The following is a 16393-nucleotide window of genomic DNA, read 5'->3' on the forward strand; positions in this document are numbered from 1 at the left end:
ACCCTGAGCACAGAGCCCAGCAGCACCAGGCAGACCTGAGGGCTGGGAGATGCGCTGCCCATCCCAACCTTTCCTTGGGAGGCTGTGGGGATGCAGGGCTTTGCTGATGCACCCCTCTGCCAGCACCTCCATGGCACCGGTTTGATCTCTGCATAATTCCAATTATGTTTGACAACTAATTGCCCAACTGTGGGATCTTAAACAATGCGCTGCATCGATTGGAAGTGTGATAATCTGTGGGGGAAAATGCTTCTAAATGTGATCTTGCAGCAGATAAGGCTGCCCGGGAAGGATGGCATGTGCTGCCATGTAGAAGGGTTGTTATGCTGAGCTCTGCCAGCCCGGCTCTGTGCTGAACTTCAAGCATGCAGGGCTCTGCTGGGTGTCTGGAGGGCTTTTACAGCAAGGGGTGTTTTACTGTTGAATTTTAATGCAAGTGGTTCTTACAGGAAACTGATTTGTTCTGGTTTGTTCCATTTTCATGGAAAAGAGCTGTGCCAGTGCTGGTTTAGACATCCCGGAATCCTGGAGTTACCAAAGTTGGAAAGGACCTCCAAGATCATCCAGTCCAACCTCCACCTACCACCAGTGTTTCCCCATCCTGAGCTCCTGCTGCCAGATTGCTCTGTGGGAAAACAGAAAGGAGATGTTAAAAGGATTTGAACAGCTCCTGGAGATGTCCCAACAGAGGCTGAACACATTTCTAGTGATATTTTTTATTTAAAAATGCATCAGGGTTTGGGGGAATGTGGCAAAGGCAAAGGCAGCAGGATGGGGATGGGGATAGGGATGAGAATGGGAATGGGGATGGGGTTGGGGAGAGGGATGGGGAGAGGGATGGGAAAGGGATGGGAAAGGGATGGCTTTGGGGATGGGGATGGGGAGTGGGATGAGAATGGGGATGGGGATGGGGTTGGGGAGAGGGATGGGGAGAGGGATGGGAAAGGGATGAGAAAGGGATGGCATTGGGGATGGGGTTGGGGAGAGGGATGGGAAAGGGATGGGAAAGGGATGGTGATGGGGATGGGGTTGGGGAGAGGGATGGGTGCAGGCATGGAGCCCTGTGTAGCCAGAGGCTCCCAAACCACCTCCCTGGCCAAAGCAGGCTCTCTTCCCCATGCAGGGTTCCAGAAATCCCTTCCCTAATTTATTGGTTTTTCTTTCTCACAGGTGGAGGAATGGAGAGCAGCGCAGCACAGCCTGCTCGCAGACGTGGCTTGCAGGGAAACTTGTGAGAGGACATTGATTTATGATCAAAAGGGAAAAAGCAAAGCAGAATAAAAAGAATACTTAAGACTTAAAAACAGGGAAATCTCGTTTCTTCCTGTGTAGGTGTTACCTGGGAATCTTTCATGTTAAACTTAAATGGAATTAAGAATGAGGGGAAAATCACCCTGGGACCGGTGCGATCCTTGTAGCCCTCTATTAAAATTAATGCCGGCATTGATCTGTACCATTTATTAATAGCCCTGTGCCGGAGGGGGGGGATGGAGCGGGGGCCTCCTGGTAAACAGCTCGGCGTCCCCAGCCCGCATTGTCGCCGCAGCTCCCGGTGATCCTATAATTGGTCCGAGTCGCTCCCATTCAAACCCCGCAGAACCAATTAGCAGCAGCCGGCGCTGACCTGCGGTTTCTATGGCGTGGGGGAAACGAAAGGCTTAAAATGAAAAACCGAGAGCAAAGACCTAAATCTTTTTGGCTGCCTGATTAATAATCCTGTCAGGCCTATCACAGGCACTAAACAGTAATGCTGGTTGCAGCTGAATTTTTTATACTTTCTATTAATCTTTAATGATAGCTTGGTCACCTAGTCTCTTTTATCTTGTCAGATAAATGTATGGTTAACAGGATAATGAGATTTCTAAGGCTCTGTTCTAGCTTACAGCCATGCAGTGCATGGGGTGACCCCTGCCCCTGCCAGGGAGCGGAGCGGAGGTGATGGTAATTGCGGGATGTGCTGGGAATGTATTGGGAGCTGATGGATGGTTTAAACTTTGATTTGGGGTCAGGAGGTCCCCCGGCTCCGCGAGGCAACTGTGGTTTTATTACTTGCAGGATCTGATGGGGATGTAATTAGATTTAGCTATTGCTTTATTAATAAGTAATTGTTCCTACTATCGCTTCAGGTTAGCAAATATATTCCACTGATAATTTAGGGCATTGATATGGCTTTATTTATTAATAAGGGGAAATGTATATTTTTGCCTATGGCAAAGAAGAGCACCCGGCTCTTTCTGGACACTTCTCCTGGTGTGAAGGATTTGTTCCTCAGCCATTCCATAATTAACCTCATCATGGGAGCTCTGTGCGCTGCTGGAGATGCTTGGGTACTCATGTGCTGCCGTGGTTGTGGGAGAGCCCAGCTCAGTGGATGGGGACACTGCAGGTTGGGGTCATGGGGATGCGGTAGGTTGGGGATACAGGGATGATGTGGGTTGGGATGTGGGGACACCAAAGGTTAGGGACGTGCTGCAATCTGGGGATGTGGGAATGCCGTAGATTGGGGGTGTAGGGATGTTGCAGGTTGGAGACATGGAGATGCTGCAGGTCAGGAGTGTGGGGCTACAGTGGTGTACTCCAGGGGCAAGGGGAAGTGGCACAGAGCTGAGGAGAGGGCATCAGGACACTGTGCCCATCCCTCATTCGAGCAGGCAGGAGGATCTCATGCACCCAGACATGTGCTGGGAATGCAGCTTCACACTACAGGAAATACACGTGGCCAGTCCCTGCCAGCTGCCTTCTCCATTTCCTTCTGCTTTTTTTGTTACTTTCCAGAACCCAATGGATCCAAGGCAGCATCAGGCATCCCATGCAGCGCCTGAGCACACACAGCCCAGCAGAGCAGCAGCCATGTGCCACAGTGCGGTGCTGGAGCAGCTTTTTGTCACTTTCCCACCCAAAGGAAGCTCCTTGTATTAATTATGCTACCACGTAGAGAGCTCCAGCCTGTCTTATACTTTTCCTTTCTTTCTTTTTATCTTTTCTTTTCTCTCTCTCTCTCTCTCTTTTTCCTTAAGCTCTGTTTTTCATAAAGTGGTCCTAAAATGACACGGAAAGCAGCTGCTTAAGCAATTGTGCCAATTAATGGGTCTCTGAAATTAAAACGCCTACACAGTCTAGATGAGATTTCTCCAGGAGGGAATTCAGCAATTGTCTTCATGATAATCAGGCTTGACTTGTCTTAGCACACATTAATAAAAAAGCAAATGCATTCAAAGAGATGCCCTTTAGTGGAGAATATCCACAATATAGTAATGAGTCTCCAAAAAAAAAGGGGGGGGGAGGGGGGTGGAGTGAGAGATAGGAGCATGGCTGAGCTGCTCCGGCGGCCTGTGTGAGAGGGAGACTTGGAATTCATGTCATGGACTCAGTGGATTCTCTGATGCAGCTGCTGATGCCAATCCCCTCCCCGAGGTGCCCAGCCACCACAGGGCTGGGGGCTGCATCAGTGGGGTTAGTGGGACAGGGAGTACATGGCTTGCTTTGCTGATGTGAGGAGCAGGCAGAGAGCTGCTGCTGGCTGCACTGCTGTGCCCATGTGATATACTGTGACGTGATGTGATGCAGTGTGATGCAATGCAATGCAATGCAATGCAATACAGGGCCATGTGCTGCAGTGCAATGTGATGCTGTGCTACATGATGTGATTCGAGGCAATGCAATGTGGTGTGATGCGATGCATGGTGTGTTCCACTAGAGCAGGCTGCCCCACTGACACCTCCATCTTCCCTCAGGCCCTTCCTTCCACCCCAGAAACAACATTGACAGCCCAAACTTTCCAAAAGGGCATTCACACCCTGAGTCCTCCGGGCACAGAGCAACACACCTTGGTTCTGCTCTACGAGGGAAGCAAGGTCTCCCTCTTAGTGCCACGTTTTAGGACAGCAGCCCTGGAGCTGGTCCCACTGACCGTGCTGGCCATTCAGAGCCATGGGTGGTGGTGCTGGGGTGGTGGCAGAGCCTTTGCTGTGCAGCTTTTAGGAATGTGGATTTGCAGTCATGTTGAACTGCTGTCCTGATTTGTTGCATCGCAGGAGCACAAGTTGAACCTTTTGGCTCCGTCCTACACTGCTGAGTCAGGTTTATCTGAGAGCATCATCTGAATGAAAAGGCAAAATCTGGGCAATGAGCAGCACAGCGTCCGCAGGGTGCTCTGGGCAGGGGGACCACAGATGGGATGTGCTGGTGTGTGTGTGTGTGTGTGTGTGTGTGTGTGTGTGTGTGTGCAGGCCGTGTGTGCTGCAGTGGAACAGGAGCAATTATCTTTGCGTTAGGCACCTTGTTTCCTTCCCCTCTTAATTAACTGCTCTGCTGATGGAGTTTGTTTCTGCTCTTTGGCTGCTGCAGCCTTGTGACAGTCTGTCTGGAGCAGCCTTCCTCCCCATCCCCTCTTTGTTATTTTCATCTCAAAAATTTAAGAGGCTTTAAAAACAAAACTATTTAGAGCAAACATGATCTTTCCATATGCAAAATTGATGAAAGAAAAAGACTTGCAGCTCTAAAACCCATTGCTTCTACTCAGACAGAAATGCAAATCCCTGCCCTCGTGTGTTGTGCTGCTGTTGGGTGATGCCATTGGGTACCACCACTGGGTGCTGTGTTGGGTGCTGGCATTCCAGGATGGGGCATCCTGCAGCTCTTGTTGTTAATATGGATAGCACTGGTAGCATCTGAGCATTTTTTTCAGCTCTATCTTTGGTTTGAGCAAATATTTTGATTGCAAGGAAGTGAGAACACAACAAATGCTGTTGAGACAAAAGCAACGCATTCCCCATCAGTTTTAGACAATTTGTCCTAATATTGCTTTCAATCACGCATTTATTCCCCCATCAAGATTTGATTCCTTCGCTTGTTTCATTAATCTTTATTTGTTTAATCATCTGTCAGATCTGTTTAATCACTGGTTTAAGTGGAAAGATTACAGGGAGATATCTCGTGCAGCACCTCTCCATGGGCTGCAGTGCACTGTGGGCCTGCCCTGCATCACTCCAGGCTTTCACCCATTGGGAGCAACAAGTGAGTAGCTCTGACCTGCTGGGTTTTCCTGGAGGATCAGTGAACCCCCAACCTCTGCTCACACTGCAGGTCTGCAGAGCAGAACCCCCCTTCCCTTATGGTGCAGTCACAGTGCTGTCAGCACCCTCCATTACAGGAGTGGGATTTTACACTTGAACAGAGAAGATCACAGGTGGTCTGGTGGGACTCGGGTGGGACTCAGCATCCTAATGAGCCCAGGGGGGAATGTCAGCCCACTCCCTGATGCAGGACATCCCCTTTGCCTCTTCCATTCCCCCCAGCACCCTGTGGGTATGGCTGCTCCCACTGCCTGCTGAGGCAGCCGGGCTGTCCTGCAGCTCCTGCGCTCGTTGCTGAATAATTCATCTCTGCCTTAATGCCGTCAGATAGCATCTCTCTCTCTTTCTCTCTTTCCCGTTTCGCTCTGCCCACTTGGGAAAACTTTATTATGCCTCCCGCTGACGACAGAGTATACAGATAAAAGATAATTGCTTGGCTTGACTCCCCCATTGATATGAAAATAAGATTTAAATTATTCACTTCAGTTTAAAGGTTAGTTGAAGGTTATTACGGGGGATAAAAAAAATCACTCTTCATAACGTTTCTGTTGGAGATGAGACAGGTTTGAAAGGGCTAATTTGCACGGCAGGCCGAGGTACCTTGTTGTGAATAAACCGGGAGACCCTCCAGAGGCTTCCGTCGCCAAGAAGTCAATTATTTATAAGCAAATTATGGGGAGCTGCTCCGAGATGTGCAGTGTGCTCAGCCAGGAGCAGGGACAAGATGGAACCTCTACAACTCAATACAACTCCAGGCTCACGGTGGTGCCCAACAGGCGCTTTCTCCCTTAAGCTTGGCTGGAATTTGACGATCCCGCTCCCCTGGAGCCCTGTTTATTTCATTCTTCCCCATCTCTCTCCCCGCTTGCAGCCTCTGTCTGCAGCTCCCTTTTGTGTTGCCGCGTTGTAAATGGAATTAAAGGATTGTAAATTTTCCTGCTGAGCAGTAGGTCCTGCGAGCGGGACGTCTCTGTGCAGAGCGATCGGCTTTGCCCGAGCTTTCACTTAATACTCTTTTATGTACGGAACTATTTTAGTATCTGGTGCTGGGAGAGCGGCAAATCTCCTGTACCGAGTTAATAATTAATGGTGCAGCGGGCTCGGGAAGCCAGGCTGTATTTCAGCAGCGGTCTCGCCCTGACCGCAGTGCTCTGTATTCGTCATCCGCAGCGGCTGCTATGCAAATAAATAGCTGTGGAAAAGAGAAATCATTGCCCACTGTGCAGCGGGATCCCAAACCTCTGCATATGTAATACGTGCACATCCATCACCCCGTCCGGAAGGCCGTATATGTATCACGTGTATGTGTAATAGAGAGATTATGCATTCAGGTTTCAGATGTGGGTGCATTAAAAAGACATCGCCATCATCATGGCAGGTGCCACATTAATATGGGTGCCACATCAATAAGTACGGGGTCCAGCACCTCCTGCCTGTCCCCATCACTCCTGGAGCTGTGCTTTGTTTGGATGCACAGTGCCCACACTTGGCATTGCTCTGCGTTGAGCAGGGATGGGCTCCAGCTCTTGGTGTCACAACCCACGCCATCACCCATTGCTGGAGTACAGAGACTCCAAGGGGTTGCTCTTGTTGCTATGGGGGTACAGCATCTATGCTGAGCTCTGCATCATGGCCTTCTTTGGCTTCTCTGTCCTATGCCTCCAGCCTGCATAGGCCAAAACCACTTCATCATTAGGGAACTCCGTAACTATGCCCATTTCCTTGAGGGTGTTTGGGGGGAGAAAGCAATCCCCATTCCTGAAGCCCCCTTCCCCACTCTGGGGCTGGGGACACTGTGCTGTAGTGGGAGTCCTGCCCCTATGCAGGGTGATGCTCACTGTGCCCCGCAGTGGCTGTGGCTGCAGCAGAGCAGCTCAGCTGCTGTCCTCCTCTGCGGCGCGATCAGAAACCTTCCAGCTGTCAGCCGGCGTTATTTATGCTTGTATATTTTGTTTGAAATGAGATGTAAGCAAAGCCCATGTGTGCCTCCCATCTCCTTTGTAGCAGAAGAAAGGGAAGAGTGAGGAATATGTTTGCAATCATGTCTGGCCCTTGATTTGCAGCCGTGCTCGGTGTTGATCCAGGGTCTGGATCGTACCTGCCTCTGTAGGGAAGCGGCAGCTGAGCTATTTCTGTATGCACAGAGGTGTCGTTTGCGAGTTAAACCCTTTTACCTTTTATTTAAAATTCACAGAGCCTTGACAGGTAATCTCAGGAGCTGCATCATTATGGCAGCCGATGCTAACCGGGGGCAAATGATGCCTTGAAAATCCCCCTTCTAAAGAAAGGGCTTTATTCTGTCTCTTTTCCTTCCACAGTCTGTGCCCCAAGCGCAGGGCAAGGACCTTCCTCTGCCCTCACACAGCTGCTTCCATCCCTGGGTCCTGGCTGCACATCTCTGCAACCCACAGCTGCACATCTCAGTAACCACACCTGGAACCCAGGACTGCCACGCAAAATCCTGCTGAGAGGAGCAAATAAGACACACATGATACCTGAAATCATCATCATCGTCATCATCATCATCATCATTATCACCATCCTTGCTGCTGCCTTCCACAACCCCTGGGCTGTACTCCCAGTGCAGGACTGCTGTTTGCTGCAGTGTGTATTCCTGCCCTTGTGTTGCACAGTGTGTGTGCAGGGAGAGCTGGGTTGGGCTCCCCTGGGGCTGCTGGTGGAGCTGGGACTGGTGCTGATGGGGCTATTGGGTGCTGCATCGCTGCAGGCAGCAGGGCTGGGCAGGAGCGCTTTGATGTGCAGCAGCTGCACGGTCTGCTCCTCTTCTCATTATCAGAAGTGCCATGGGAGCATCTTTTACAGCACTCAGAGATGTCCACAGCCTGAGACCAGAAGGGAGAAGGGGATATGGGGGGTGCTGGGCAGAGCCCCATGCCAGCACCATGCTCCCCATCCAGGCTCTGCCAGCAGCACCATGTGAGCCATTCCTGGGGTGCCCTGGAACCCCACTGCCATGGGAGAGGCTGGAGCAGGAGGGGAGGCTGCCCGGCTCTTTAGCACTCATTGTGAAGCTGGGACTGGTACACCCGCATGCTTCAGCCTTGCCTCCGTGTTCAGAGGTATAAAAATCCCTCTTAAATCATTCAGTGGTTCTCTAATGTATTCACAATGTGGACTATAGAACAAGATCTGAAACACTCTTTTTCCCAGTAAGACTATTAAATGGTGACACTTTGACACCAGCAAGAAGTATATGAGATTAAAAAGTAAAAACTGCATAGAAAACTAAGTGCCTTCACATACTGCTGGAATAAAAATTGCTGTTCGGAGCATTAAAATAGAGCACTTGTCAGGAGCGACGGCTTCCAGAGATGTGCCTGCTGCTTCCCATGGCATCAGCGCACACCATTTCCTCAGAGGTAAATTACAGAGCATTTAGAGCAGGGGGAGGATGCTCTGAGGTGGGCAGCAGGGCACAGCTGGGCACGGGATGAAGGCAGGGGGAGGGAATGTTGGGCTGAGGGACAGGGCGAGGGGTTGGCAGGTGGGCTCAGGGTGGCACAGTGGGCATCATAGACAGCTGGGTGGCACAGGGGGATGGTGGGGTGGGCACATGGGGGTGGCAGGGTGGACACAGGGTGTCCGTGCTCTGTGGCTGTGGAGATGCATTTGCTTCCCTCCAGCCCTGCTTGCAGCAAGGAAGCCATTGCTATGGGGGTCTTGGCATGGCCCAGGGGGGCTGCAGGGGCTGCTGTGACATTGGAAATGCCCTGGAGGCGGCGGGTGGATGAAAGGAGGAGGTGAAGGAGCCGGCTTTTCTTGGCACAATTAATCATTTATTAGCTAATCAAGAACACTCACAGGAGATGAGGAGAGAGCAGCTCGCCTTTAATAGGAATTAGTTAGGCGACTTTTTCCCCTACACTCTGATTTCCCAGGGAAGTGGTGCTGCAGAAGCCTTTTATTAAAGCCCAGGCTGCCTGAATCACGTTGGGTGCAAATCTCCATTTCCTCAGCACAGAGTCAGGTTTCAACCTTTTGCAGCTTGAAAATTTGAGCAGCGCTCTGGCAAACTAAATAAAAATAAGACAAAATATATTACATTTTAAAATCTTGTGACATTTTGGAGACTGACTCATGTTTTCTGAATGTTTGGAAGCGGCACCGCTGCAATCAATTTTGCTGCTCCTTGGATGATTGCTTTCAGAGAGGTTTTAATTCTACTATAAATACTTCAGCTGTACACAGCGGCCTCGGTCAGATATGCAATAATACCCAGTTCTGCATTTCAGGTAAGGCTTTAAACTAAATTAAATCTCCTCAGTATAGCTAATCAGAGATTAGCTTTGACCACAGTTTGTTAGCCCAGGCCAATCCCATTCAAATCCTCTGGCAGCCCCAATATCAGCAGTGCTTTGTCCTGCGCTTATGATGTGAACTCCCTTCCCCAGGGTGAGCAGAGGAGCTTTTCTCCTTCTGCTTTTAGCTCTTTCTCTACCCGGAGCAAAGCATTTGCCTGGTGCCACATGGTCCCATCCCACCGGCTCCAGCCTTTGTCCAGCCCCAACAGCCAGTGATGATCCACGCTGGGAGAGGGAAGAGGTGATGAAAATGCAGCTCAGCTGTAACAGACCCACAGTGACACCACATCCAGCTGCTTTAGGTCGACCTTCATCATTGTGCTTTGCTCCTTTCTGGCTCGTGAAGCATATTTTAAAGCAACGGTGGCCCTGGTGCTGCCTGCAGCACTGGGAGCTGGATGTGTGCATGGATGTGCATGCAGCAGCACAGCTCGTTCTGCTGAGCTGCAGAGGACACCAAATACCATAGGGGCACTTTGCCCCGAGCCCTGCCCTCCTGCACCCCACGCTGCCTCCCTGTACGACCTGTGCCAGCCCCGTCTTCTGGGTAGAATGTTCTCCATTGCTGTTGTTCTCCTGTATTATTTATAGCCCGGTAAGTGTCTGAGATCACAAGCACTGATATTGAGCTTACTTTGCTACCCAGCAGTACTCTTGTTTGAAACAATATAGTTTGACTGTTGCTATCGATTTCAGAGGGTTGTGCGATGGGTAAGAGTTCCTTGGAGCCAACTGGTATATTAAGCAATCATTTCTATAGCAGATGACATAACACCCCCGGCATCGGTTTGCCCTAATGGGCCTGGTATTACTCATGTGCTAATTGATTGGGCACGGAGAGAGGAAAAGCTAAATTCACTTGCGATGTGATTTTTATGGCCAGGCTCATAACAGAGGTAATTTGCTGAAAACACTCAGTCCCTCTCCAGTTCTGTAGCGCAATCTGTGCTCCCGCACTGCATCTCTATGCTGAGCTCCAATCAGAGAGCTGGGCTCCGCTTGGGGCATCCGAGGTAAAGTCCCCGAGGAGTCGGCATGATGGAGCTTTTCTCTCTGCTTTGCATCGTGTTGGGGAATGCTGAGCAGCTCGGAGAGGCTCTGTGCATGGGAGCTGGAGCGTGACGCTGGGTTCAGCCTTGGCTCAGAGTCTCATCCTTTGGATCTGCAGCTCTGCCCAGTGCTGAGCTGGGATGGGGATGAGCAGCCCCACAGCACAGCCCCAGGCCTGTCCCCACCCCACCCTGCCCAGCTCGGGCTCATTGGCAGCACCGCTGTGCCAAATGCTTCTGGGTATTGGGAGGAATTTCCTAACAGATGAGGGCAGAAGCCTTTGAAGTCTTCTGTTGCCTGCCTGCAAAATCAAGCCTGGAGGTCAGAGCAGCTCAGAATATCAGTAGATCTTGGAAAAAATGCCAGACTGGTGCTCGTTATCTCACCGAAGACTGATGGATTCCTAAAGCCGACAAGGTGAGCTCTTGTTTGTGTATCAGCACGTAACATCGAGCTAACCTGAGAGGCCTGGGGTTTCTTTCCGGAGCTGGAAGGAAGCCAGACAGCCCTGAGAGCAGCACAGACAGAACTCCCCCCAAAGGCCCCTTTGGGCAGCTGTATCACTGGGCCGGATCTGACACAGCACATCATTTTGGGCAGTGCTTTGGTTGTGAGTGAGGTGGGAGAGAAATGCTGAGGTGGCCACATCCATCGTGGCACTGCCCTCCTGTTTCTCACTCCTGCTGCCACCAGGCTCCACGCAGAGCAAAAACACCGACCACCACGACCACGGTGTGCATCACACCGACCTACCACCCTCCTCTGCTTGCTCAGAGATGCGGTGGGTGCCCCATCCTTGCACACAGGGTCAGGCTGGATGGGCTCCAAGCACCTGCTGGAGCTGTAGGCGCCCCATTTCATCACAGGGGAGTGGGACCAGGTGGTCTTTAAAGGCCCCTCCCACCTCGAGCCGTTCTGTGACGCTACAAAAGCGGATTTCCCATACAGGACCACAGACTTCGTGCCGCCGACGGCGCCCTCCTCCCATAGCGCTACGGGGTGGGATCGGGCAGGGGGCGGCACAGCGGCCACGCGGTGGTAGGAGGGGAGAGCGCAGTGCTGGGGGTCCGCTCTGCTCCATTTCCCCGCAGCCCCAGTCACCGCTGTGATGAATGGAGAGCAAAAAACTCCTGTACTAAGAGCAGAGGGATCGGCCAGCACCGCTGCATGGTGCCAAATTGCTACAGCTCGGCACAGGGGTTGCGTTCAGTGAACTCTGAAGCTTCCGCGCTCCCTATTCTGCAGGTGAGAAACTTCACGGTGTGTTTGCTGGGGAATGCTCTCCCTTCTTGTGCTGATTTACAGTGGCTGTATCACAATCAGTGCTGGCCTGGTATTGCTGGGCATGATGGAAAGCCATCCCCTGCACCAAGCCCTTGCCTTGTGCTCTGTGCTGCCTCCTTATTGTCGTCTCACCCAACCCCTGGTGTCCTCTGGCAGCAATGAAGGGCTCCTGGGGATGGGGGCGTTTCGCTCAGCCACTGCTGCATGGACTTGGAGTGGTGGGGCTGGCTCAGCACATTCCCACCCACGGATGGTGCTTTGGTGAATGCTGTAGGGAGGGATGCCGGGCTGGAATGGTGCAGGAGAGTGTGGCATCCCAGCTCCTCTTTGGGGTCTGCACCTCCTGACCAAGGACTGTCCCTCTGCTCCACTCGAACCTTTATTCTGTGCTGAATGTTTGCTCGTTTTCCTGCTTGAGGTGGTGCTCGATGCCCCTCCAAGCTCTGAGCGCTGCTGGCAGAGGCTCCTGCTGTGGGAGCAGCACTTTGCTGCTGATGGCTTCAATTAATGCTTTTAAAAAAACAATGCTGTGTTTATGAGCTCTTTTATTATTTAAATGTGTTATTTTAGTGAAGGTGGATTCAAAGCGAGCAGCTTTTGCTGCCGCAGGCTGTATCTCCCTTACACAGACGAGGTGATGCACCGGGATGCTGCGTGGCTCCTGCTCACAGCAATTATCTGTGTTTGAACAGAGGGAAAACTAACACGGGGCAGGAGAGGAGCCGTCCTGCAGTGCGTCACAGCTGGGTGCTGCATGTGCAGTGGAACATGGTTTTGGTTGGAGCTGCTTGGAGCCAAAGGTTCATCTGTCAGCAGACCCTTAGCAAAGCTCTGCTGCCTGCCATAGTGGAGATGGGGCCTTGGAGAGCCGTGCTGGATGGCTACAAGTGGTTGGAGCACACAGTGCAGTGCTGCTGGGCCTGCTCCTATGCTGGGAGATGTGCACAGGAGGCAGATCCCTTTGGAACGAGGAGCTCTTTGCAGAGCTGCTGTGCACATGCCGTGTTCCTGACCCAGATTTTTTGCTCTTTTTCACAGCTGAGCGCTCCATCTGCAGGAGATTGTTTCTTGACATGAAAAATTTACTTTTTAATGGGCCAAACTGCTGCACTCTCTAAGCTGGATCCAAAATAACCTCTTAGCACATCGCTCTGAAGGGATCTCCAGCCACCGACCATAAAACTGAAGCGCTGCTCGTACTAAAAACCCATTTACAAGCCATTCCCTCCTTGTCCTTTTGCTTTCACGCCATGGTTCTAAAGCTCTGGCGCTCACTTCTGGAAATGGAAAATGATCTTTTGGAGCTGAACAACTCACAGCTTATGTTTTATCTGCATTATTTTCCTCCCTGTTATCCAAGGGGGCTGTGGATGCCCCATCCCTGCAGGCATTCAAGGCCAGGCTGGATGTGGCTCTGGGCAGCCTGGGCTGCTGGTTGGTGACCCTGCACACAGCAGGGGGTTGGAGCTGGGTGAGCACTGTGGGCCTTTGCAACCCAGGCCATTCTATGATGCTATGAAATGGCACTGGGGTGGCATTGGAGCTGGAGGAGAGGACTGAGAGCTCAGTGCTGCCCGGGGATGCTGGGAAGCGCCTCATCCCTCACTTAATCTTCATTATTTTTTTGTTTCAGTCTCTTAATTGTGAAACATTCAGCCTTTTGTGTGCATAACGATGGGGCAAAAGATAGTGATAAAATAGTTTAAATTAATAAGATTATTAAGTAACCTCTGCTGCTGGTAATTCCTCACTCCAGCGGGTGCACGGCGTGCTGTAATTAGTTTTCTGCTTCGTTGGAGCAGGTTTCAAGGAGCGAGGAGGATTTTGGGGAGAGGATGCTGTCAGGCTGAGCTTGTGGTGGAGCAGATTTGTGACAGCTGGGGATGGGAGTGTGCTGTGCCAGGGCTGTGCCTGCATCCCAGGGCTGGTGGCACACCAGGGCTCCTGGTGTGAGGTTTGTGCTTCTACCCACAGCTGCCCTGCTTGGCAGATCCCTGCTCTGGGTTTCTGTTGGTGGATGAGCAAATGTTGCTGCAATAGGAGCAGAGGAGGTGATGCACTGGGAGAGGGGAGCCCTCAGTTTGTTACTCTGGCTAATAATGGATCAGTGCCTTCAGCCTGCGTTGGCAGTGGTAACGGGTGGCCTCACAGGTAAATAATCTCATCCGAGTCACAAAGTGATGGGAAAATTGGAAATGAGGAGAGTAAAAAATCTACTCTCTGTTCTGAAATATCAGCCAGTATTATGCAGGTGGGGCTCTGCTTCTGACCTCCCATCACTTCCAACAGTGTCATACCCACAGAGTTCTGGGTGCCCACACCCTGGGCTATGGGTGGCCCTGTGCCCCTGCCCATGGCTGCAGGCCCTGCATGCTGAGCTGTGCACACTGTGCTGCTGCCTGCACATCACCCGGCTGCTAATTCTGCAGTGTCAGTTGTTTGGCGGCTCGTTTTGGTTCGCTAAAGGCAAACATCTGTGACTGTGATGCAGAAAGCCTCCCTCTTCCCTATGTCAACAGTTTTATTTTTAAACCCATACGCAAAGTGAGAGGTGCATCCCTTATCTCGGGTACGGCGGCCGCATATGTAACACCATCATATAATTAACAGTCAAGATCATTTACATTGTCGCTTAGCTAATTTTCATAATGTTTTCTTTATTATCAGAGGAAGAAATTAACCCAAGAATTTATTTACATACTAGTCTCAAACAGTAACAGCTTGCTAATTGCCTGTTAGGTGATTAATAAGCTTACAGCAGATGCTAATGAATCGAGAGCTCACTGCTTCAAAGGTGCTCTTGCAGCATGCTTGTGTTTTGGCAGCTTAATTAGTGCAATAATTATGTACTTGTTGCTCCTTCTTTCAAGCAAATACTGTCAAATGCTTAAAAGATTAAAGAGAATTATATTGCTGCGAACTAGCTGTGCTTAAGTATTCTGCTTTTGCTAACTTCCCCGTTGTTTCAAAAATGGAAACGGATAAATGCAATTAAGTCTGAGCAGAGGGGGGGAGGTGTGTGTGTGCAGTGGGTTGGCTGGGGGGGGGGTTGAACTGCCCCAGCCCTACATGGGGCTGCTTTGGGGTTTTGATTCAGACTGAGGCTGAAGTGCTGAGAGCGTCTCCTGTGCCAAACCTGTGAAGGCTGCGCAGCCTCTCCTGTCATCAGCTGTCCAAAGCATTGCTAGCAGTGAGAAATGTGAGGTTTTCTGTGTTGCGGGGGTGAATCCTGTGTGATTTCCTGCTGCTCATTGCTCTGTGTAGTGCAGGCGTTGCACTGGGTGCTGGCTCTGAAGGCCACCTGGTCCCACCCCCTGCGATGAGCAGGGGCACCCACAGCTCCATCAGGTCCTCAGAGCCCATCGTCCAGTCTGACTTTGGGTACAGCCGTGGATGGGGCATCCACCAGCACACTGCTCAGCTCTCCAGGAGCAGGTAAGGCATTGTGAATGCATCCAGCCTACGGGTGAAGGGGCAGTTAAGCCTCCAGAGGAGATGGAGTGATGTTCCCACCAATCTCCCTTCCCACCTCCAAGTATCCCTGGCCGGCTGGGAAGTTCCCCCCAGTGCATGGCTCCCCTCCCAGCCACCCACAGAGCCTGATGTCCCCCCCTACATCCAGATTGTAGCAGCTCAAACCCATCCCTGGAAGTGAATGCAGAGTGCCCCTGGGCAGGGCCGGAGCTGTGTCCTCACCCCTTAGAGCAGCTCCCAGCTGCAGGAGTGCCACTTGACTGCTGACATCCCTCCCTAGAGCAGCAGCAGGTCTTTCCAGCCATCCCTGGTTTCCTTGGTGACAGCCAGCATCTCTCCACACGCAGCAGCACTCGGTGGGTGCCAAACTGCCCTTTTGCCATCACCACCCGCAAGGCCCCATTGTGTGCTGCACATCCCAACCCCACTGGGATGGGGCCATCACCCAAGCAGTGATCAGGCTGCTTGCTGGGTTGCCTTTTGCAGTCGCTGTTGCCATCTTGTTTAATTCCAGCATTATCTGGTGGTCACAGCGTGTTTCTCTATATTATGTGGCAAGCCAATTAGTGATTGCACTTTGACATGAGCTCGGCCAGAAATGCATTTTTGGAGCCACTTTAATCAACACATGACCTGATCCTACTATCCAAGTGCTGTGCTCATTGGGAGCACCTCTCCGTGTGGTTTGGTACTGGCTCTGCTGGTCTCAGTTACTGATGCTTTATCGCAGGTGACACAGCTGAAGGGCACTGCCTCTCAGTGTGAGTGAGCTGCCTCCTTCCCAGGAACCCACTGTTCGGTCAACACCGCTGTGTTGACCGAACCCTGGGATACCCACAGATCTCCAAAGGGACTCATGTTGTTGTGGGAAATACAGCACTTTTTTGTTTACAAAGTGCAGGCAGGAAGAGCTCATCAGCAGGAACAACAGCACTGGCACTGATATGCCAATGGCTGTTGGCAGATTTGCTTTTCAGTCGCCCTGGATTCACAAATTAAATGCTGATAACACACTTTGCTCTCGCCCTGTGTTGGTTCCCTGCTGCAGTGGTGGGGAAGGAAGGTATTCAATCTCCATCTCAACTCATTAATTTTAAAAAGTTGGCCAGCGTTGGCTAAGTGTTAAGCGTATAGAAATTAATGTTGACAAATCTTTGAGGAGTAGAATGGAACAAAAGAAATCAATTA

At 51.3% G+C, this 16393-nt stretch overlaps 1 protein-coding gene and 2 long non-coding RNA genes across 4 annotated transcripts in view; 2 read left to right on the top strand and 1 right to left on the bottom strand.

Moving 5' to 3' along the window:
* UACA (uveal autoantigen with coiled-coil domains and ankyrin repeats) overlaps nt 1-750 on the top strand; it is a 68019-nt gene extending 67269 nt beyond the window's left edge. The window contains exon 20 of one of the 2 annotated variants that reach the window (XM_085514916.1): nt 450-750. In XM_085514916.1, coding sequence (XP_085371042.1) covers nt 450-663 — 214 coding nt within the window. In that variant the 3' untranslated portion in view covers nt 664-750. The remainder of the gene's footprint in view (nt 1-449) is intronic. The other variant, XM_085514917.1, reaches the window with a different exon arrangement.
* Nucleotides 751-10167: 9417 nt separating this feature from the next.
* On the bottom strand, nt 10168-11347 carry LOC116653926 (uncharacterized). Its single transcript, XR_004308582.2, has 3 exons — nt 11197-11347; nt 10834-10934; nt 10168-10748 (listed from the first exon to the last, which is right to left on the bottom strand). It is a non-coding gene; the product is annotated as an uncharacterized LOC116653926 (long non-coding RNA).
* Nucleotides 11348-11425: 78 nt separating this feature from the next.
* LOC107318885 (uncharacterized) lies at nt 11426-16001 on the top strand. The gene is made up of 3 exons (XR_014934136.1): nt 11426-11692; nt 14996-15166; nt 15936-16001. It is a non-coding gene; the product is annotated as an uncharacterized LOC107318885 (long non-coding RNA).
* Nucleotides 16002-16393: the final 392 nt, after the last annotated feature.

Source organism: Coturnix japonica, chromosome 14 (assembly GCF_054131305.1).
Source record: "Coturnix japonica strain WE chromosome 14, WE-NBRP24, whole genome shotgun sequence".
NCBI lineage: Eukaryota > Metazoa > Chordata > Aves > Galliformes > Phasianidae > Coturnix > Coturnix japonica.